General features: G+C 39.9%; 1 protein-coding gene across 2 annotated transcripts in view; it reads right to left on the reverse strand.

The window, feature by feature from the left end:
* bbx (bobby sox) overlaps positions 1-23,517 on the reverse strand; it is a 182,161-nt gene extending 158,644 nt beyond the window's left edge. The window contains exon 1 of one of the 2 annotated variants that reach the window (XM_071679919.1): positions 23,259-23,517. In XM_071679919.1, the coding sequence (XP_071536020.1) occupies positions 23,259-23,273 (15 nt within the window). In that variant the 5' untranslated portion in view covers positions 23,274-23,517. The remainder of the gene's footprint in view (positions 1-23,258) is intronic. The other variant, XM_071679921.1, reaches the window with a different exon arrangement.
* Between the last annotated feature and the right edge of the window lie 220 nt (positions 23,518-23,737).

A 23,737-nucleotide genomic window follows, 5' to 3' on the forward strand; every position in this document is an offset into this window, starting at 1 on the left:
GCTTGCATAGTCCCATTGTACAAAGGCAAAGGGGATAAAAGTGAGTGCTGAAATTACACAGGTATACGCTTGTTGAGTATTCCTGGTAAATTATAGAGGAGGGTATTGATTGAGAGGGTGAAGGCATGTACAGAGCATCAGATTGGGGAAAAGCAGTGTGGTTTCAGAAGTGGTAGAGGATGTGTGGATCAGGTGTTTGCTTTGAAGAATGTATGAGAAATACTAAGAAAAGCAAATGGATTTGTAAGTAGTATTTATGGATCTGGAGAAGGAATATGATAAGAGTTGATAGGGATGCTCTGTGGAAGGTGTTAAGAATATATGGTGTGAGAGGCAAGTTGTTAGAAGCAGTGAAAAGTTTTTATCGAGGATGTAAGGCATGTGTACGAGTAGGAAGAGAGGAAGTGATTGGTTCTCAGTGAATGTTAGTTTGCAGCAGGGGTGCGTGATGTCTCCATGGTTGTTTAATTTGTTTATGGATGGGGTTGTTAGGGAAGTGAATGCAAGAGTTTTGATAAGAGGGGCAAGTATGAAGTCTGTTGTGGATGAGAGAGCTTGGGAAGTGAGTCAGTTGCTGTTCAATGATGATACAGCGCTGGTGGCTGATTCAGGTGAGAAACTGCAGAAGCTGGTGACTGAGTTCGGTAAAATGTGTGAAAGAAGAAAGCTGAGAGTACATGTGAATAAGAGCAAGGTTATTAGGTACAGTAGGGTTGAGGGACAAGTCAATTGGGAGGTAAGTTTGAATGGAGAAAAACTGGAGGAAGTGAAGTGTTTTAGATATCTGGGAGTGGATTTGGCAATGGATGGAACCATGGAAACGGAAGTGAATCATAGGGAGGGGGAGGGGGCGAAAGTTCTGGGAGCGTTGAAAAATGTGTGGAAGTCGAGAACCTTATCTTGGAAAGCAAAAATGGGTATGTTTGAAGGAATAGCTGTCCCAACAATGTTGAATGGTTGCAAGGCTTGGGCTATGGATACACTTGTGCGGAGGAGGGTGGATGTGCTGGAAATGAGATGTTTGAGGACAATATGTGCTGTGAGGTGGTTTGATCAAGTAAGTAATAAAAGGGTAAGAGAGGTGTGTGGTAATAGAAAGAGTGTGGTTGAGAGAGCAGAAGAGGGTGTTTTGAAATGGTTTGGTCACATGGAGAGAATGAGTGAGGAAAGATTGACAAAGAGGATATATGTGTCAGAGGTGGAGGGAACGAGGTGAAGTGGGAGACCAAACTGGAGGTGGAAAGATGGAGTGAAAAATTTTTGAGTGATCGGGGCCTGAACATGCAGGAGGGTGAAAGGCGTGCAAGGAATAGAGTGAATTGGGACAATGTGGTATACCAGGGTCGACGTGCTGTTAATGGATTGAACCAGGGCATGTGAAGCGTCTGGGGTAAACCATGGAAAGTTCTGTGGGGCCTGGATGTGGAAAGGGAGCTGTGGTTTCGGTGCACTATTACATGACAGCTAGAGACTGAGTGTGAACGAATGTGGCCTTTGTTGTCTTTTCCTAGCAGTGCCCTGCACACATGCGGGGGGAGGGGGGTTGTCATTTCATGTGTGGCGGGGTGGTGACAGGAATGAATATGAGGCAGACAGTATGAATTATGTGTAAGTGTATATATGTATATGTCTGTGTGTGTATATATATGTAAACGTTGAGATGTATAGGTATGTATATGTGCGTGTGTGGACAAGTATGTATATACATGTGTATGTGGGTGGGTTGGACCATTCTTTTGTCTGTTTCCTTGCACTACCTCACTAACGCGGGAGACAGTGACAAAGTATATAAATAATAAATATATGTAAATAAGAATGTGTGGATGGAGAGAACATTATTTTGGAGAGCAAAAATGGGTATATTTGAAGGAATAGTACTTCCAACAATGTTATATGGTTGCAAGGCATGGGCTATAGATAGGGTTGTATGGAGGAGGGTGGATGTGTTGGAAATGAGATGTTTGAGGACAATACATGGTGTGAGGTGGTCTGATAGTGTAAGTAATGAAAGGGTAAGAGAGATATGTGGAAATAAAAAGAATGTGGTTGAGAAAGCACAAAAGGGTGTGTCAAAATGGTTTGGACATATGAGAGAATGAGTGAGGAAAGACTGACAAAGAGGATATATGTGTCAGAGGTAGAGGGAACAAGAAGGGGGTGACCAAACTGGAGGTGGAAGGATGGAGTGAAAGATTTTGAGCGATCATGGCCTGAACATACAGGAGGCGATAGGCGTGCAAGGAATAAAGTGAAATGGAACAATGTGGTATGCTGGGGTCGACATGCTGTCAATGGACTGAACCAGGGCATGTGAAGTGTATGGGGTAACCCATGGAAAAGTCTGTCTGGCCTGGATGTGGAGAGGGAGCTATGGTTTCTGTGCATTACACATGACAGCAAGAGACTAAGCGTGACTGAATGTGCCTTTTCTTTTAGTCTGTTTACCTGGCACTACCTCACTGAAGCAGGGGGTGGCAATGCTGTTTCCTGTGGGGCGGGGTTGCACCAGGAATAGAGGAAAGCAAGCAAGTATGAATATGTGCATATGTATATATGTATATGTCTGTAAATGTGTATATGAGTGGATGGGCCATTCTTCGTCTGTTTCCTGGTGCTACCTCGCTGACACGGAAAACAGCGATCAATTATAATGATAATAAACAAATGTAAACAATTATAAATTCAAGCATTAGGTAATTACAAACTTAAGAAAACTGTGTAGAAAAAATAAATAAAAGATCCAATTCATGGAATCATTCACCAATTATAAATTGAATGTTTTGAAACCAGGTATCATTCACTGATCCTATGTTGAATGCCCTGAACCCAAGTCAATTCTGAGTGTTCAATAAACAAAGCAATTCCAACTCCACCACCAATTTTTCCATTATTTTTCTGAATATGCAAATAATAACATTTTCTTAACTATATACATACACATATAAGCTTAAAATTTTTTGTTTGTTTTACAGTCATGGGGAACATACTTGCGATGTGCAATGTTTAGTATATTCTTAGGGGTTCTCCAATTAGGTACCTAACCCTGTATTTAAGTAGAAATCACTGAGTTGAAATTCATGACATTTCTTATGCCCTATTTCATAAAACATTGTGACTAATGAATTCATCTTTACTTATCATATGAATCATTTACATTTCATTTACTGAGGTAGAGCTTTATCAATATGAATAAAAATCAATGATTTTCATCAAAATCATGAGCACTTATACAACTGAAATTCTTTTATTCTAAAAGTTATCAAAACAGCGGGTATGTAAATGGCATTAGTAAAATAATGTGAGATTTCTATACCATACACACTGGTAAAATAGTTTTGAATCATATTACAGCCACCAAGAAACACAAAGGTGTTATATTCTTCATTTGCCATAAAGCTGACAGCTCTCTGACTAAATAATTTTTTTTTTTTTCTTTGTCGCTGTCTCCCACGTTTGCGAGGTAGCGCAAGGAAACAGACGAAAGAAATGGCCCAACCCACCCCCATACACATGTATATACATACGTCCACACACGCAAATATACATACCTACACAGCTTTCCATGGTTTACCCCAGACGCTTCACATGCCTTGATTCAATCCACTGACAGCACATCAACCCCGGTATACCACATCGCTCCAATTCACTCTATTCCTTGCCCTCCTTTCACCCTCCTGCATGTTCAGGCCCCGATCACCCAAAATCTTTTTCACTCCATCTTTCCACCTCCAATTTGGTCTCCCTCTTCTCCTCGTTCCCTCCACCTCCAACACATATATCCTCTTGGTCAATCTTTCCTCACTCATTCTCTCCATCTGACCAAACCATTTCAAAACACCCTCTTCTGCTCTCTCAACCACGCTCTTTTTATTTCCACACATCTCTCTTACCCTTACGTTACTTACTCGATCAAACCACCTCACACCATACATTGTCCTCAAACATCTCATTTCCAGCACATCCATCCTCCTGCGCACAACTCTATCCATAGTCCACGCCTCGCAACCATACAACATTGTTGGAACCACTATTCCTTCAAACATACCCATTTTTGCTTTCCGAGATAATGTTCTCGACTTCCACACACTCTTCAAGGCTCCCAGAATTTTCGCCCCCTCCCCCACCCTATGATCCACTTCCGCTTCCATGGTTCCATCCGCTGCCAGATCCACTCCCAGATATCTAAAACACTTCACTTCCTCCAGTTTTTCTCCATTCAAACTCACCTCCCAATTGACTTGACCCTCAACCCTACTGTACCTAATAACCTTGCTCTTATTCACATTTACTCTTAACTTTCTTCTTTCACACACTTTACCAAACTCAGTCACCAGCTTCTGCAGTTTCTCACATGAATCAGCCACCAGCGCTGTATCATCAGCGAACAACAACTGACTCACTTCCCAAGCTCTGTCATCCCCAACAGACTTCATAATATTAATCTCTTAATTCATAGCCAGGCACACAATATACCTATGCAGTAAAGTATCATATGAGACATGACAGCTAGAGACTGAGAGTGAATGAATGTGGCCTTTTTTGTCTGTTTTCCTGGCGGTACCTTGCTGAATCAGGGAATAGCAATGCCGTTTCCCATGGGGTAGGGTAGCGCCAGGAATGTATAAAGGCAAGCAAGTATGAATATGTACATGTGTATATATGCATATGTCTGTGTATGTGTATGTATATATGCTGGATCTGGCAGCGGATGGAACCATGAAAGCGGAAGTGGATCACAGGGTGGGGGAGGGGGCGAAAATCCTGGGAGCCTTGAAGAATGTGTGGAAGTCGAGAACATTATCTCAGAAAGCAAAAATGGGTATGTTTGAAGGAATAGCGGTTCCAACAATGTTGTATGGTTGCGAGGCGTGGGCTATGGATAGAGCTGTGCGCAGGAGGATGGATGTGCTGGAAATGAGATGTTTGAGGACAATGTGTGGTGTGAGGTGGTTTGATCGAGTAAGTAACGTAAGGGTAAGAGAGATGTGTGGAAATAAAAAGAGCGTGGTTGAGAGAGCAGAAGAGGGTGTTTTGAAATGGTCTGGGCACATGGAGAGAATGAGTGAGGAAAGATTGACCAAGAGGATATATGTGTCGGAGGTGGAGGGAACGAGGAGAAGTGGGAGACCAAATTGGAGGTGGAAAGATGGAGTGAAAAAGATTTTGTGTGATTGGGGCCTGAACATGCAGGAGGGTGAAAGGAGGGCAAGGAATAGAGTGAATTGCATCGATGTGGTATACCGGGGTTGACGTGCTGTCAGTGAATTGAATCAGGGCATGTGAAGCATCTGGGGTAAACCATGGAAAGCTGTGTAGGTATGTATATTTGCGTGTGTGGACGTATGTATATACATGTGTATGGGGGTGGGTTGGGCCATTTCTTTTGTCTGTTTCCTTGCGCTACCTCGCAAACGCGGGAGACAGCGACAAAGCAAAAAAAAAAAATATATATATATATATCAGCAGATGGAACCATGGAAGTGGAAGTGAATCATAGGGTGGGGGAGGGGGCGAAAGTTCTGGGAGCGTTGAAAAATGTGTGGAAGTCGAGAACCTTATCTTGGAAAGCAAAAATGGGTATGTTTGAAGGAATAGTGGTTCCAACAATGTTATATGGTTGCGAGGCATAGGCTATGGATACAGTTGTGCGGAGGAGGGTGGATGTGCTGGAAATGAGATGTTTGAGGACAATATGTGCTGTGAGGTGGTTTGATCGAGTAAGTAATGAAAGGGTAAGAGAGATGCGTGGTAACAGAAAGAGTGTGGTTGAGAGAGCAGAAGAGGGTGTTTTGAAATGGTTTGGTCACATGGAGAGAATGAGTGAGGAAAGACTGACAAAGAGGATATATGTGTCAGAGGTGGAGGGAACGAGGAGAAGTGGGAGACCAAATTGGAGGTGGAAAGATGGAGTGAAAAATTTTTGAGTGATCGGGGCCTGAACATGCAGGAGGGTGAAAGGCGTGCAAGGAATAGAGTGAATTGGAACAATGTGGTATACCAGGGTCGACGTGCTGTCAATGGATTGAACCAGGGCATGTGAAGTGTCTGGGGTAAATCATGGAAAGTTCTGTGGGGCCTGGATGTGGAAAGGGAGCTGTGGTTTTGGTGCAATATTACATGACAGCAAGAGACTGAGGTGAACGAATGTGCCTTTCTTTAGTCTGTTTCCTGGCACTACCTCACTGAAGCAGGGGGTGGCAATGCTGTTTCCTGTGGGGCGGGGTTGCACCAGGAATAGAGGAAAGCAAGCAAGTATGAATATGTGCATATGTATATATGTATATGTCTGTAAATGTGTATATGAGTGGATGGGCCATTCTTCGTCTGTTTCCTGGTGCTACCTCGCTGACACGGAAAACAGCGATCAATTATAATGATAATAAACAAATGTAAACAATTATAAATTCAAGCATTAGGTAATTACAAACTTAAGAAAACTGTGTAGAAAAAATAAATAAAAGATCCAATTCATGGAATCATTCACCAATTATAAATTGAATGTTTTGAAACCAGGTATCATTCACTGATCCTATGTTGAATGCCCTGAACCCAAGTCAATTCTGAGTGTTCAATAAACAAAGCAATTCCAACTCCACCACCAATTTTTCCATTATTTTTCTGAATATGCAAATAATAACATTTTCTTAACTATATACATACACATATAAGCTTAAAATTTTTTGTTTGTTTTACAGTCATGGGGAACATACTTGCGATGTGCAATGTTTAGTATATTCTTAGGGGTTCTCCAATTAGGTACCTAACCCTGTATTTAAGTAGAAATCACTGAGTTGAAATTCATGACATTTCTTATGCCCTATTTCATAAAACATTGTGACTAATGAATTCATCTTTACTTATCATATTGAATCATTTACATTTCATTTACTGAGGTAGAGCTTTATCAATATGAATAAAAATCAATGATTTTCATCAAAATCATGAGCACTTATACAACTGAAATTCTTTTATTCTAAAAGTTATCAAAACAGCGGGTATGTAAATGGCATTAGTAAAATAATGTGAGATTTCTATACCATACACACTGGTAAAATAGTTTTGAATCATATTACAGCCACCAAGAAACACAAAGGTGTTATATTCTTCATTTGCCATAAAGCTGACAGCTCTCTGACTAAATAATTTTTTTTTTTTTCTTTGTCGCTGTCTCCCACGTTTGCGAGGTAGCGCAAGGAAACAGACGAAAGAAATGGCCCAACCCACCCCCATACACATGTATATACATACGTCCACACACGCAAATATACATACCTACACAGCTTTCCATGGTTTACCCCAGACGCTTCACATGCCTTGATTCAATCCACTGACAGCACATCAACCCCGGTATACCACATCGCTCCAATTCACTCTATTCCTTGCCCTCCTTTCACCCTCCTGCATGTTCAGGCCCCGATCACCCAAAATCTTTTTCACTCCATCTTTCCACCTCCAATTTGGTCTCCCTCTTCTCCTCGTTCCCTCCACCTCCAACACATATATCCTCTTGGTCAATCTTTCCTCACTCATTCTCTCCATGTGACCAAACCATTTCAAAACACCCTCTTCTGCTCTCTCAACCACACTCTTTTTATTTCCACACATCTCTCTTACCCTTACGTTACTTACTTGATCAAACCACCTCACACCACACATTGTCCTCAAACATCTCATTTCCAGCACATCCATCCTCCTGCGCACAACTCTATCCATAGTCCACGCCTCGCAACCATACAACATTGTTGGAACCACTATTCCTTCAAACATACCCATTTTTGCTTTCCGAGATAATGTTCTCGACTTCCACACACTCTTCAAGGCTCCCAGAATTTTCGCCCCCTCCCCCACCCTATGATCCACTTCCGCTTCCATGGTTCCATCCGCTGCCAGATCCACTCCCAGATATCTAAAACACTTCACTTCCTCCAGTTTTTCTCCATTCAAACTCACCTCCCAATTGACTTGACCCTCAACCCTACTGTACCTAATAACCTTGCTCTTATTCACATTTACTCTTAACTTTCTTCTTTCACACACTTTACCAAACTCAGTCACCAGCTTCTGCAGTTTCTCACATGAATCAGCCACCAGCGCTGTATCATCAGCGAACAACAACTGACTCACTTCCCAAGCTCTGTCATCCCCAACAGACTTCATAATATTAATCTCTTAATTCATAGCCAGGCACACAATATACCTATGCAGTAAAGTATCATATGAGACATGACAGCTAGAGACTGAGAGTGAATGAATGTGGCCTTTTTTGTCTGTTTTCCTGGCGGTACCTTGCTGAATCAGGGAATAGCAATGCCGTTTCCCATGGGGTAGGGTAGCGCCAGGAATGTATAAAGGCAAGCAAGTATGAATATGTACATGTGTATATATGCATATGTCTGTGTATGTGTATGTATATATGCTGGATCTGGCAGCGGATGGAACCATGAAAGCGGAAGTGGATCACAGGGTGGGGGAGGGGGCGAAAATCCTGGGAGCCTTGAAGAATGTGTGGAAGTCGAGAACATTATCTCAGAAAGCAAAAATGGGTATGTTTGAAGGAATAGCGGTTCCAACAATGTTGTATGGTTGCGAGGCGTGGGCTATGGATAGAGCTGTGCGCAGGAGGATGGATGTGCTGGAAATGAGATGTTTGAGGACAATGTGTGGTGTGAGGTGGTTTGATCGAGTAAGTAACGTAAGGGTAAGAGAGATGTGTGGAAATAAAAAGAGCGTGGTTGAGAGAGCAGAAGAGGGTGTTTTGAAATGGTCTGGGCACATGGAGAGAATGAGTGAGGAAAGATTGACCAAGAGGATATATGTGTCGGAGGTGGAGGGAACGAGGAGAAGTGGGAGACCAAATTGGAGGTGGAAAGATGGAGTGAAAAAGATTTTGTGTGATTGGGGCCTGAACATGCAGGAGGGTGAAAGGAGGGCAAGGAATAGAGTGAATTGCATCGATGTGGTATACCGGGGTTGACGTGCTGTCAGTGAATTGAATCAGGGCATGTGAAGCATCTGGGGTAAACCATGGAAAGCTGTGTAGGTATGTATATTTGCGTGTGTGGACGTATGTATATACATGTGTATGGGGGTGGGTTGGGCCATTTCTTTTGTCTGTTTCCTTGCGCTACCTCGCAAACGCGGGAGACAGCGACAAAGCAAAAAAAAAAAATATATATATATATATCAGCAGATGGAACCATGGAAGTGGAAGTGAATCATAGGGTGGGGGAGGGGGCGAAAGTTCTGGGAGCGTTGAAAAATGTGTGGAAGTCGAGAACCTTATCTTGGAAAGCAAAAATGGGTATGTTTGAAGGAATAGTGGTTCCAACAATGTTATATGGTTGCGAGGCATAGGCTATGGATACAGTTGTGCGGAGGAGGGTGGATGTGCTGGAAATGAGATGTTTGAGGACAATATGTGCTGTGAGGTGGTTTGATCGAGTAAGTAATGAAAGGGTAAGAGAGATGCGTGGTAACAGAAAGAGTGTGGTTGAGAGAGCAGAAGAGGGTGTTTTGAAATGGTTTGGTCACATGGAGAGAATGAGTGAGGAAAGACTGACAAAGAGGATATATGTGTCAGAGGTGGAGGGAACGAGGAGAAGTGGGAGACCAAATTGGAGGTGGAAAGATGGAGTGAAAAATTTTTGAGTGATCGGGGCCTGAACATGCAGGAGGGTGAAAGGCGTGCAAGGAATAGAGTGAATTGGAACAATGTGGTATACCAGGGTCGACGTGCTGTCAATGGATTGAACCAGGGCATGTGAAGTGTCTGGGGTAAATCATGGAAAGTTCTGTGGGGCCTGGATGTGGAAAGGGAGCTGTGGTTTTGGTGCAATATTACATGACAGCTAGAGACTGAGTGTGAACGAATGTGGCCTTTGTTGTCTCTTCCTAGCGCTACCTTGGGCACATGAGGGGGGAGGGGGTTGATATTTCATGTGTGGCCGGGTGGCGATGGGAATGAATAAAGGCAGACAGTATGAATTATGTACATATGTATATGTCTGTGTATGTATATATATGTATATGTTGGGATGTATAGGTATGTATATTTGCGTGTGTGGATGTGTATGTATATACATGTGTATGTGGGTGGGTGGGGCCAATCTTTCATCTGTTTCCTTGTGCTACCTCACTAACGCGGGAGACAACAACAAAGCAAAATAAATAAATAAATAAATAATAAATATATATATATATATATATATATATATATATATATATATATATATATATATATATATATATATATATATATGTATATGTGCGTGTATGGGCATTTATGTATATATATAAGTATGTGAGTGGATGGGCAATTACCTCTATGTACAATAAGGATTCTTATGATGTGAAACTAATGGCATATTAGGTACAACGCCAACCTAGATCTCTCTCAAACTTTGAATCCTGCAGTTTTATCTCCCATTAAGCAATAATTATATGAGAGCCTTCTTTTGCTGTAATTCATCCTCATTACCTAGCACTTATTTGGGTGGAGTTTCATCATCCATTTATCAGACCAAATCTGAGAGTATGTCCAGGTCTCCTAGTATACTGATGCAAATTTTTTTATTCCTTATTTCTCCCATAACCTTGGCATCACCCATAAACATATTCAAGTACAAGGCTTGTCCCTCTGGCAAGTCATTTACATACAAGAACAGCCCAGAGGCTCTCCACTTTTATCTTGGTAGAAAATCAGAGTTATCGTCATCCATGAGAAGATGAAAGTGGCACAGGTAAGAGGTTTACTTGTCCAGTGATGGTTCTTTGATCACATTCACAGTCAAGTATCAATGTCATCTGCAACACATTCTCATGCTTTGCAATGTACTTTATAAACTCATGTTTTCCCAATTATGTCTTCCATTATCAATTCTACTAGTACTTTTCACCTGCTTTTCATTTTTCAATATTTCGTTGTGCTTAGGAAGCTAATAACTGTTTGGTCAGATGGGCTTAGGGAAAAAAAACTGAATACTTATCTATATCAACTATTCTTAATTCACATTGCAAGTGGCAACCCCATCACTTACATGACAACCAAATCAATCAGAATTCTTAATCAAGGGTTTGAAGCACTGGTGGTGAGTCTCTGACAATGAAATGTAAGAAATGGGCGGAAAAAAAGTTCATGAAGGTGCATTCTGCCACAAATGTAGGAAAAGGCACTCAGTACATGCCTGCTGTAGTAGACTTTAGTCAGCACTTACTCCCTCCTGAATTTTGTTTAAGTTTTGTACATTAATCTCTAAACAGTGGACTAAGTTCTATCTTTTAAACAATCAAAACATGGACAAAAAATAAGTTCCTCAATTTTTTATTTCCCATTACAAAATGAAGGAAATACATGCAAAAATAAAGGATACGTACAAACATAAAATAAAGCTAATATACTTTATATGGCTATTACATAGTGCTTAAGTTAATGCTTATAGGCCCAATAGATGCAGAAGAGGATGGGAAGAAAGGGGAAGTACATTGGGGGGTGAGCCTCGTGACATGTATTCAATAATGACACATCACTATCTTTTATAGAAATACATGTAAAAGTAAAGAAAGTGTACAAAAAATGAGCTAACATAATTCATATGGCCATGGCACAATAATGAAGTAATAAACAAATACCACAGTAAATGGAAATACAGGGGTGGCAGAGGAAAGGAGTATGAGGTAAGGGGAAATGTAGGGTGAACCTCGTTACTCAAATTTGCTCTATGACACACCAATATTCAGGCTTACATACATTCATAGATAATTCATCTAAATTTTTTTTTTTTTTTTTTTTTTTTTTTTTTATACTTTGTCGCTGTCTCCCGCGTTTGCGAGGTAGCGGAAGGAAACAGACGAAAGAAATGGCCCAACCCCCCCCATACACATGTACATACACACGTCCACACACACAAATATACATACCTACACAGCTTTCCATGGTTTACCCCGGACGCTTCACATGCCTTGATTCAATCCACTGACAGCACGTCAACCCCTGTATACCACATCGCTCCAATTCACTCTATTCCTTGCCCTCCTTTCACCCTCCTGCATGTTCAGGCCCCGATCACACAAAATCTTTTTCACTCCATCTTTCCACCTCCAATTTGGTCTCCCTCTTCTCCTCGTTCCCTCCACCTCCGACACATATATCCTCTTGGTCAATCTTTCCTCACTCATTCTCTCCATGTGCCCAAACCATTTTAAAACACCCTCTTCTGCTCTCTCAACCACGCTCTTTTTATTTCCACACATCTCTCTTACCCTTACGTTACTTACTCGATCAAACCATCTCACACCACACATTGTCCTCAAACATCTCATTTCCAGCACATCCATCCTCCTGCGCACAACTCTATCCATAGCCCACGCCTCGCAACCATACAACATTGTTGGAACTACTATTCCTTCAAACATACCCATTTTTGCTTTCCGGGATAATGTTCTCGACTTCCACACATTTTTCAAGGCTCCCAAAATTTTCGCCCCCTCCCCCACCCTATGATCCACTTCCGCTTCCATGGTTCCATCCGCTGACAGATCCACTCCCAGATATCTAAAACACTTCACTTCCTCCAGTTTTTCACCATTCAAACTCACCTCCCAATTGACTTGACCCTCAACCCTACTGTACCTAATAACCTTGCTCTTATTCACATTTACTCTTAACTTTCTTCTTCCACACACTTTACCAAACTCCGTCACCAGCTTCTGCAGTTTCTCACATGAATCCGCCACCAGCGCTGTATCATCAGCGAACAACAGCTGACTCACTTCCCAAGCTCTCTCATCCCCAACAGACTTCATACTTGCCCCTCTTTCCAAGACTCTTGCATTTACCTCCCTAACAACCCCATCCATAAACAAATTAAACAACCATGGAGACATCACACACCCCTGCCGCAAACCTACATTCACTGAGAACCAATCACTTTCCTCTCTTCCTACACGTACACATGCCTTACATCCTCGATAAAAACTTTTCACTGCTTCTAACAACTTGCCTCCCACACCATATATTCTTAATACCTTCCACAGAGCATCTCTATCAACTCTATCATATGCCTTCTCCAGATCCATAAATGCTACATACAAATCCATTTGCTTTTCTAAGTATTTCTCACATACATTCTTCAAAGCAAACACCTGATCCACACATCCTCTACCACTTCTGAAACCACACTGCTCTTCCCCAATCTGATGCTCTGTACATGCCTTCACCCTTTCAATCAATACCCTCCCATATAATTTACCAGGAATACTCAACAAACTTATACCTCTGTAATTTGAGCACTCACTCTTATCCCCTTTGCCTTTGTACAATGGCACTATGCACGCATTCCGCCAATCCTCAGGCACCTCACCATGAGTCATACATACATTAAATAACCTTACCAACCAGTCAACAATACAGTCACCCCCTTTTTTAATAAATTCCACTGCAATACCATCCAAACCTGCTGCCTTGCCGGCTTTCATCTTCCGCAAAGCTTTTACTACCTCTTCTCTGTTTACCAAATCATCTAAATTTATCATATACAATTCTACACTTCAGAACTATGGAGTAAACAAAGCCTGCAAATCTTGGTGCTCACATGAAGATTCCCACTACCTACTACACATCATCACGTGATGATTTCCACCATTCAAGGATTAATGATCACTTCCTCAAGCTTAGAATAAGCTTAATGAAATGTTCTGTGCTTATAATTCCAGTGCTCTGTGCTAACCTCAGTAAGTGTACTCTAAAGTAATAAGCACTATTCAGTGTTCTTGGTATTAATTTCCATATACACCTTGCTAAGCTCCTTCATACTAAGCTAATTAGTATATCCTTAACTAGTCAATCAAAAATTCTTGAAGAACTATTTCCCTTAAAAGCATGGCAACAACACATGCACCAGACAGATATACTACCCATTAGGTGCAGTACAATACCTGATTCATAACTACTATAATAACTTCTTAATTTGTATCTTACTAAGCAGATTAAAAAACCTAAAGTATCATTTAGTAGTAAAGACCTTCATATGAAATTCTATATTTTTCCAAAGACAAGAAATGCAAAGTGAGATTTCAAAATTTTCATGTAACTGGCTGATAACTCTTACTTAATCAGATATCAATTTCTAGCTATTTACTAGATGAAAAAAAATTATCATAAAAGGCAAGACACACTTGATGAGACTGGCAGAAACCTTCTAACATAAGAGGCAACAAACTTCCTAGGGCTTTACACAGAAATCAACCTACATGCAAACCCTACCCTTAAAAACAACCCTCACAAAAATGTTGATTGAGTTAATTGCATACAATTTTTCCAATGATTTACAAGTATTTTTGAAAAAATACAAACTGAACAGAGATATCTTTCATAACTCATGAAAGCAAAGTTTTCCCATTTCCCATGCTAGATTCAATGTAACTTACATTAGATATTTAAATTCTACTTTTAAAAATTCACCTTTAATAAACTTAATGACTCCTATCATAAACAAATATTCTTACCTCTTTAAATAATTCAATGCATTTTGCAATATCACTCTACTGGAACCTTTTATACTTGTCATATGCATGAATATAATAAATGTTAACAAAAATTTATTGTAACTTTTACCATTTCATCATTTTCCTTTAACTGCAACCTCATAAGGAAGAAGGGGCAGTTCAGCTAAGGGCCTTCATCTTGGCTGTGACCAGTATTCTATACAAAAATCAGACATCTGATTACCCTGCCTAATTGCGGGGATATAAACTTAATATCTTGAATGGGTAACATGGCATGGTGCCGTTTGTTGCCCACGAAGAAGTTCAAACACCCCATATCACTTCCTGTCTGGGAAGTTACTATTCCATGACAAAAAGTAATGGTAATGGTAAAACAAAAGTTACTTGTTCAAGTAAATCTTCATTCCATCACTATTCTTTGTAAAGTGAAACACAACTTCATAAAAAAGATGGCAAATTGATTTCATCTCTTCTGATAATTTTCTTGTTAACCAAAAGCATCTCTATTGACTTCTGTAATTCAACTTTTCCTCCTTTCTTCTGACTTGGTCAATCTATTGCTAAACGTCTCACAAATAAAGCTATTCAGTTGCATTGCTCTTCTTTAATCTTACTTTGGATGATTCAATGATTAGTCCTCCTCCCGATCTTCTCCCACCAAAATCACACTCTCCTCAATGTTTTTCTCATGCAGGGCTTTACAAGTAATTTCCTAGCATCATGGGGACAAGGTATATGGTCTAGACTGCATATCCCTTTGAAATCTAAGGGAGTATGCCTCTATGCTATATGATCCTTGCTCTCCTTTTTGTCTCCATCTCAAAACTTAACCATTTCTTTCTTCTTGAAAGCATGCCCTGGTGCAGCCAATCCCTTAAGAGACCATTCCAATCTTTCTAATATCACCTCATTACTCCTACCTTTGCCATCTCCAAGCCTGATACTCTCCTTAATTCTCACTTTCTCAAACACTAAGAATCACATTGCCTTCTTTCCAATCACAAATCTAATATGACTTTTATGGTGAGATCTCTCCTTTGTGACTCATCTTTGGTCCCCTTCAATCAGGGATGTTTGTAAATCTTTCATCATGGCCCTCGACATCTTCAAAGCATATGAACAAGTGTGGCCCAAGTCTTTACTTCCTAAACTTTCTTCCTCTGACTTTTCTGCTCCTTTTTATTCCTTGTGCATATCTTCCTCTAATCAGTCCACTGCAGCAGATGCTAATGCAGCAACTACCCCTTCTCATTCCACCAACAGTGGTGTCCCTCAGGATTCTGTCCAATAAATCATTCTCTTTCATCTCATAAATAATTATCTCTCCAACATCTTAAAACAATTCCCTTATACACTAACAATTATACACTTCATACTTGAACTCATTTTTCTTATACCTCTCACTCTAATATTCATTATCTTTCCCACACTATACACATCTTTCTTAAATTTGAGGAACATCTCAGAATGGGGGAACAGAAACCTGGATAAATTCAATAATCCTAATAGGCAATCCCAATCTGTATCTCTTTCTAAATGTCTCTTGTTTTCCTCAGTTCAATTTCAAAATATCAATATTCATACCTGTAATATCAAATAAAAAAATGATGGATCCAATCATATCCTTCACTCTATCTTAGAAGTCCCACACAATCATTACAAAACCTGCTTACCAAAAGCTGGGGGTTTGTATAGGAATTGTGATTACTTCTGTGAGAAGCTGTTTCATATCTAAAGCAATCTTATTTGCCCAAGTATGGAGTACTCATCACATATTTAGGGTGGCTCTTCCTCTACCTCTTCATTTCCTACTGTGAAATCCAAAGCCTTCATTCCCTTAGTGGAATCCTAAGCTTTCAGTCTCTTTAATTCAACATGTATCCCCTAACTCAGCCATCCCTCCCTGTCTGCCATGATACTACTACCCTTATTTTGGCCACTGCTCTTGTGAAAAGTCTGCATGGTTCCCTGCCACCAAGGCTCAGACCTTAGACTCACTATAAACAAAAAGTTTCTTGCAAAATAATGAATCTCTACAATAACCAACTGAAAAAGTTTTAAAGCTCAGTAAATATCAATTGTAATGTAACTAATAAACTATACACAATACAAGAACCAATCACGGATGTCTATGAATTCTGTTGGCAGAGCAAATACATCAAAATTTGATGAAAACTTACATAAGGTTACCCAAAAGTATGGACATACTAAATTTCAAGTCAGTCCAGCTGAGAATTTCAGGCAAGTTAAGTTTCTGATTAGCTGTGATGACACTCAACAGTTCATAGCTGTGGTATAAATTCCGCAAATTCTTCATGTCGTCACAATGCATGGGTTGCAAATTAAGTCAGACAACAACAAATAATATAAATCTCATCAAAGTCTAATCAATGTCCCCAGGACTTATAACATAACAACATACTCTAACATATGGTTAGGTAAGTAACAGTTGATAAAGATAAAAGATGATAATCAGATCAAAGTCTAATATGTAGCTACCACCTGAATGAAAAGTCAAGCAGACAAACTGGATGCTGGTCATGGAGCCAATCAACACATTATAAACTAATTAACAACCACCATCTGGCTGCAAAGAACAAGAGCAAATAATTGTTTAAGAATTACATGACCATTACCTGAAGGAAAACACTGTACACAGGAAAACTCCAAAAAGCAAGTTTGGTTGTCACACAGGACTTTCTTCATTCTGTAACTTTGACCTGTTGCATAGCTTACACCAAAAAGCACAACTTCATATGATATTCTATCTTCTCTACAGATTTCTTGATCATATCAATATTCTTATTAGTTTTGGAACTTCAGTTACAACAAAGTAAAAGTACAAATCGTTCTGCAAATGGAAACATGGACGATTGTCAATAAGGAACTTTGCCTCCAAAGCATGAAATGTAGGCCAGGGATGATGACATGTTCATCAAACTGGTTTTGTATATAAAATTATGGGATATAACCACATAAAAAAGAGGCTGAGAACTGAACTTACATCAAATTAAACCGAAGTGTAAATGTTCACACACATGAAGAATAATTCTTCCCCATTCTCACAGGTGTAAGCTAAAAGTACACAAAACAATTCCACATCAAAGATGGCAACCCTTCAGCTGACAAAGGGTATATTTTCCAATTCACTTTGGAAATATGACTCATAAAAATAATAGTGATTCTAGAACCTTGACTTGTGACCTCTCAAAGGCTTAACTATAAAAGAGATGTCCTTAACCAAAAACTGTCTTTTGCCTAAATTTCAGTCTAAAAAATCTAGTAGTGCTCACTACCATTAGTTTTTATTATCTATTTATTTTGCTTTGTCGCTGTCTCCTGCATTAGCGAGGTAGCACATGGAAACAGATGAAAAAATGGCCAAACCCACCCACATACACATGTATATACATACACGTCCACACACGCAAATATACATACCTATACACCTCAACATATACATACACAGACATATACATATATACACATGTACATAATTCATACTGTCTGCCTTTATTCATTCCCATCGCCACCCCGCCACACATGAAATAACAACCCCCTCCCCCCTCATGTGCGTGAGGTAGCGCACATACCATTAGTATGTTACAGGAAGAGAGTCTTATCTCACATTAGTAGCCATGCTTTCCTTAGATGGAAATATATGAATTACCTGTGACTTTTCCCCTCATTCTTCATAAAACAAGTCTCTCTTGTATGTTAGCAAAATGTCTGTATCAAATGCAAATGAATATAAAGTGTGCAAAAAACCTTGTCCGCCTCCTCATACATTTTCAAATACAATGTCACACTAACATTTTATTACTGAGCATGAAACTGGCATGGTTCCTGAAGTATTCTAGGTTCAAGTTTCAGTTCCATGGGGTCTTGATTTCAAGAATGAGGTGAGCCGCTGATGAGCTGCTGCATGAAGCAGGTGCTTGATAACATTTTGAGTGCCCTGTGCACATAAAAATTTCATGTGCACCCAAATTTATTTGCTTACAGGCAAAAATTTGGGTTTTCTCCTCCTTAGAAAGATGAGAGGTAACCATCTTGAAACACAAACTGAAGAAATACAGCACCAAGTGATATTCACAAATGAAGTGGCACTCTGAAAGAGGAAGGAAAGAACATCAACCCCTCAAGATAGCCTGAGGCACACTAAGGTGAATTGCTGTTGCTCATGCCATTAGAAACACTGGTCTCAGTGGCCAGATGTATGATAATATCACCCTGGGTGTGTTAAATATGTGTACCTACAATACTCCTTAGGCATGTAACACCAGTGAAAATAAAAGAGTGATGAACAAGACTTTTTGCAGACATTGTATATAATATTCGCAAATCCTTCCACTTTATCCTTGTTTCCTGTGATTTGCTACAATTCTTCACTATAACTCATCCCAAGGTTTTTTTTTATTTTCTTTTATTATACTTTGTCGCTGTCTCCCGCGTTTGTGAGGTAGCGCAAGGAAACACACGAAAGAAATGGCCCAACCCACCCCCATACACATGTATATACATACGTCCACACACGCAAATATACATACCTACACAGCTTTCCATGGTTTACCCCAGACGCTTCACATGCCTTGATTCAATCTACTGACAGCACGTCAACCCCGGTATATCACATCGCTCCAATTCACTCTATTCCTTGCCCTCCTTTCACCCTCCTGCATGTTCAGGCCCCGATCACACAAAATCTTTTTCACTCCATCTTTCCACCTCCAATTTGGTCTCCCTCTTCTCCTCGTCCCCTCCACCTCCGACACATATATCCTCTTGGTCAATCTTTCCTCACTCATTCTCTCCATGTGCCCAAACCACTTCAAAACACCCTCTTCTGCTCTCTCAACCACGCTCTTTTTATTTCCATACATCTCTCTTACCCTTACGTTACTCACTCAATCAAACCACCTCACACCACACATTGTCCTCAAACATCTCATTTCCAGCACATCCATCCTCCTGCGCACAACTCTATCCATAGCCCACGCCTCGCAACCATACAACATTGTTGGAACCACTATTCCTTCAAACATACCCATTTTTGCTTTCCGAGATAATGTTCTCGACTTCCACACATTCTTCAAGGCCCCCAGAATTTTCGCCCCCTCCCCCACCCTATGATCCACTTCCGCTTCCATGGTTCCATCCGCTGCCAGATCCACTCCCAGATATCTAAAACACTTCACTTCCTCCAGTTTTTCTCCATTCAAACTCACCTCCCAATTGACTTGACCCTCAACCCTACTGTACCTAATAACCTTGCTCTTATTCACATTTACTCTTAACTTTCTTCTTTCACACACTTTACCAAACTCAGTCACCAGCTTCTGCAGTTTCTCACATGAATCAGCCACCAGCGCTGTATCATCAGCGAACAACAACTGACTCACTTCCCAAGCTCTCTCATCCCCAACAGACTTCATACTTGCCCCTCTTTCCAAAACTCTTGCATTTACCTCCCTAACAACCCCATCCATAAACAAATTAAACAACCATGGAGACATCACACATCCCTGCCGCAAACCTACATTCACTGAGAACCAATCACTTTCCTCTCTTCCTACACGTACACATGCCTTACATCCTCGATAAAAACTTTTCACTGCTTCTAACAACTTTCCTCCCACACCATATACTCTTAATACCTTCCACAGAGCATCTCTATCAACTCTATCATATGCCTTCTCCAGATCCATAAATGCTACATACAAATCCATTTGCTTTTCTAAGTATTTCTCACATACATTCTTCAAAGCAAACACCTGATCCACACATCCTCTACCACTTCTGAAACCACACTGCTCTTCCCCAATCTGATGCTCTGTACATGCCTTCACCCTCTCAATCAATACCCTCCCATATAATTTACCAGGAATTATATGGAACTTATACCTCTGTAATTTGAGCACTCACTCTTATCCCCTTTGCCTTTGTAAATTGGCTTGGGTGTATATCATATATCTTAATGTGCATTAAATAAAGTATACAATGTATATGGAGAGTATACTGTTTTCAAGCTATCATTCATCTTATTCATTCTTTATTTTGAGATTAATTGCTATACAGAGCAGCTACCATAATCATTAAGAAATGCATCTTACATTCATGCTTACCAACCCTAATGAGACAACAGGAATCAAAGTGTTTGTTTTGAAATCCATCAGACTCATCCATAAAGATAACTTACTTGTGATAAGCACCATATACCTCCAAGCCCTATGGGGAAGATAAATGGCTGAAATAGTTGAGCTAACTGTTGTGCCCAAGATATGAAGCATGCACACCCATGCATGAAGTATGGTCAGCAACACAACTTCTACATCATAAAAGCTCATTAATGGACTAACATCTTATGCTCTACAAGTTAAATTCCCATTAGACATCTTCAGGTGATAAATAATCACGTCTAAATTTCAAATGTGTCTATTAAGTGCTGGGTCAGTATATAAATAAACATGCATAGAGAAGTACTTTTCATTGATACTAAAGCTTGCAGTCTTTTCTACCTGAAAAGTTCATAAAAACAACATTTCTTTCTTTTCAGAATTAAATCATCTAACAAATATAGCATATACATGATTTTCTTATCTAACCACAAAAAACTGAAAAAATGCAACACCTGGTTTCAAAATAATCATACTTTATTTCTAATCATTTGCTTTCAAGAACTCAATTGGATAATTTTTCTCATATACTCAAAGCTTTGCTGGTGCCATTAGGTAAATGATGTAAATGGAAAACTGGCTGCTGGTGAAGCAGCATCACAGCAAATTATTATTACTCGGCATACATAACCAAGCGTTACAAGACTATGCCTATGAGCGGGAACATCGCAAATGAAAAGTCACCTTAGATGAGGCTGTATCATCAGTGATAAGGAGTAAAGCATCAATGGCGACCTTCTCACCTCAAAGGAAACCATCTCACTCTGCTAACAATCGAAGAACAACCTCAAAGATGCAGGAGCCACATAAATGGAGTCCTGATGTTATATGAAAATCATATACGTAGCCTTACAACACACTGTCCAGTAATATGACCAGCAAAATGTAAAATTTTCAAAAATCTTATTCAGTTACAAGGCAAGCTAAATATATGCTAACAAGTAAATGATCAAGTTGCTGCAAATCTAAATTAATGATGATTATGATCTGACTGAAAAAATTCTCTTATCCAACAGTCCATACCCTAATCACAGTTTTATCAGAAGTGATGAAAGCAATCAATGGTTTACATAAATCCTTACATACTCAAATTATCATTATTTCACTTGGTGTATACACTAAGTAAACCCAGCCTTTGTGAAAGCTTGCAACTTCCTATACAAATCTTTCAAATATATGTATATATCACCAGTCCAGCACTGAGATCAGTATTTCATCAGTAAGGCAACAGATAAAATGCAAGTTCCCAGTCAACATGTCAAATATCCAAAAAAGGTAAGTCAAATAAAAAAATACTGGCAAAGAGACCTAGTCAAATATGTAAAAAGAAAAAGAAACAATAGCAACAATTTCTAAATAAAAACTGTTCAACACAAATTCCCACTTGATTCTAATCCACTTAGCCCACATAACCTCAAGCTTCATGTGGAAGGGAATAGTGTAGCTTGCATCAAGTAAATAAATAAAGACATACTGAAAACATCTGTTTATGTATCATGGGTTTGAGTGGCTCTGATGCTACTTGCTCTGTCACATATCATGTCTGTATGAAAAAGGAAGAAAAAATTTCACATTACTAGCAGTAATTGAAGTTATCAGTTATGGAAATTTGAAAAAGAGAAATAGGTAATGTCTTATATTAAAAGAAAACAAAACCAATAAACAGTATAAGTCATTTTGCTGCTAATAAGCACATGCCATGATACAGTCAATGTGCCTATTACTTCTCATCAACAGGAAGTGCAATGAATTTTTCCAGTGGTCATCACCCCCTTAGTTAAAATAAGGAAAATACATCAACAGAGTTTCAGATGTTGACCACAGTTGGTGACGGATTATGGCAGCTGTAAATAGCTTTGGAAGCTTGCAGTGGCCCCCTCCCTCCCGGTTCTGCCTGACTGGTTAGCCCACTACGAGGTGAACAGGACTGGATAATCCTTATGACTGCAACATCATCCCTAGAGGAAGAATGCTGCAACGTATTTCAAGGTCATGTCAGTATTGATTACTGATGCATCAGGTTGTACCAGGTGAGAAACCATCTTGTCAACAGTGTACGAGCGAGTTGTGAGGTTGGTAGTGCTGGATCAACCAGGCTTGCATGAGCAGGAACATGAGCAGGCTGGCCGTCGCTGTTGCCTGCTTAGTCGGCTGTCAAGGTCAGCTTGGATTGCCTCACAGTCCCATCGACCAGGAACACTTGCCATCTCTCCCCCACTTAATGACAATGCTCTGACAAACATGACAAACGCATGACCTCCCATGTGTTGCTAAAATTAATGTTATTCCTTTACACAAAACTCTTCATTGATAGGTATTCATTTAACTTCATAAATAGCGATTAAACTACTAGAGAGCAACTCGTCTCTCTCTCTTGCTCTCTTCACTCACACGACCTGACGTCACCATCCAGCACTGGCACCTTTTCAACAAGAATTTTATCACTTATTTTAAATGGAAACTTTCTTGCAAAGTATCCCCCTATCTTCTCTGAGTATTCATACACTTGCCTTCATATATCACAATGCATAAAAACCCTTAAATACTCCAGTACAAGACGGAAACCAAAGCAACACTCACCACCTCACTCGCCATCCTCCCAAGGTTCTCGATAAACAAATGTGACGTCACGATGGCACAACATTGCCGTGTTAGTGACAGTTTTATAACTTGTTCAGTATATTCCAATTAAAATTTGACATAGGCACAGCAGATTTGGTTGATTAAAGTAATTGCAACAGTAATTCATTGAAGTCTTAGTGACTTTCATTGATAATTCATGAAAGTTACACTGGAGAGTAGCGATCAGCTGGTGCCTACGGCTGGTCCTGCAACTCATGTAAATATTACATGACAACAACATTCCTACTGTTTAGTTTTAGAATATTCAAACTTCATTAATATGTAAAATTCAATTCTTATGTAGTAGGAATTAGAATAATAGCTGAAAAACAAGCCGGGTCAGAAAAGGTGGCTGTGATCATAGGACATAATTAGAATGTGTTGTAGGTACGGCCGAGGAGTTCCTGTGGTGGTGGTGAGGTTTGCGGCGGCACCCG

The sequence above is a fragment of the Panulirus ornatus genome, chromosome 30 (assembly GCF_036320965.1).
Source record: "Panulirus ornatus isolate Po-2019 chromosome 30, ASM3632096v1, whole genome shotgun sequence".
NCBI classification, from domain to species: Eukaryota; Metazoa; Arthropoda; class Malacostraca; order Decapoda; family Palinuridae; genus Panulirus; species Panulirus ornatus.